The 551-nt window shown below is 33.9% G+C and overlaps 2 protein-coding genes across 2 annotated transcripts in view; one reads left to right on the forward strand and one right to left on the reverse strand.

The window, feature by feature from the left end:
- Positions 1-157, reverse strand: part of LOC119591864 (protein glass-like) — a 2,975-nt gene extending 2,818 nt beyond the window's left edge. The window contains exon 1 of the mRNA XM_037940604.1: positions 21-157. Within this exon, the coding sequence (XP_037796532.1) occupies positions 21-157 (137 nt within the window). The remainder of the gene's footprint in view (positions 1-20) is intronic.
- Positions 1-551, forward strand: part of LOC119592234 — a 22,842-nt gene that overhangs the window by 8,690 nt on the left and 13,601 nt on the right. The gene's annotated exons all lie outside the window — the stretch shown is intronic.

The following is a 551-nucleotide window of genomic DNA, read 5'->3' on the forward strand; positions in this document are numbered from 1 at the left end:
AGGAAGGCCCCTGTGAACACCCAGAGCTGCAGTTGCTTGATACTGAGAGGGAGCCACAGTAGAGCATCTTTTTCATTCTGATCCTGGGAAGTATATCTCCTCCTGCTATCATTACATGCGACTCGAGTTCCTTTCCATCAGTGGAATATGCTTTCATCTCCCGATGTTAATTTTGACTTTACAACAATTGTTTTCCGTTGTGATAACATATTGTGTTTGTGCTCATATAAAAAGTATATTTACGTTTCCATTTCAAAGTACTATATGAAATGAAACATTTTTTTATAAGAATTCTATAAGAAATAAATATCGATACTTTTATTCCAAATGTTGTATGATCGTGCAAAAAACATTATATTGTTCACAGTGTAGGGTAATGCTTTCAATAAAACTACTTGTACTGAATTCCAGTTTTATTTAATCCCTGAAGTACTTGAGATGCTAGTGAATGATTATACTTATACAACTTATAGCAAACCTTATAAAAACCTTAAGATATAATGCTGTTAACTACGTAAACACAAACGCGCTTGCATAAACATGTGCGTTTG

Source organism: Penaeus monodon, chromosome 29 (genome assembly GCF_015228065.2).
Source record: "Penaeus monodon isolate SGIC_2016 chromosome 29, NSTDA_Pmon_1, whole genome shotgun sequence".
NCBI classification, from domain to species: Eukaryota; Metazoa; Arthropoda; class Malacostraca; order Decapoda; family Penaeidae; genus Penaeus; species Penaeus monodon.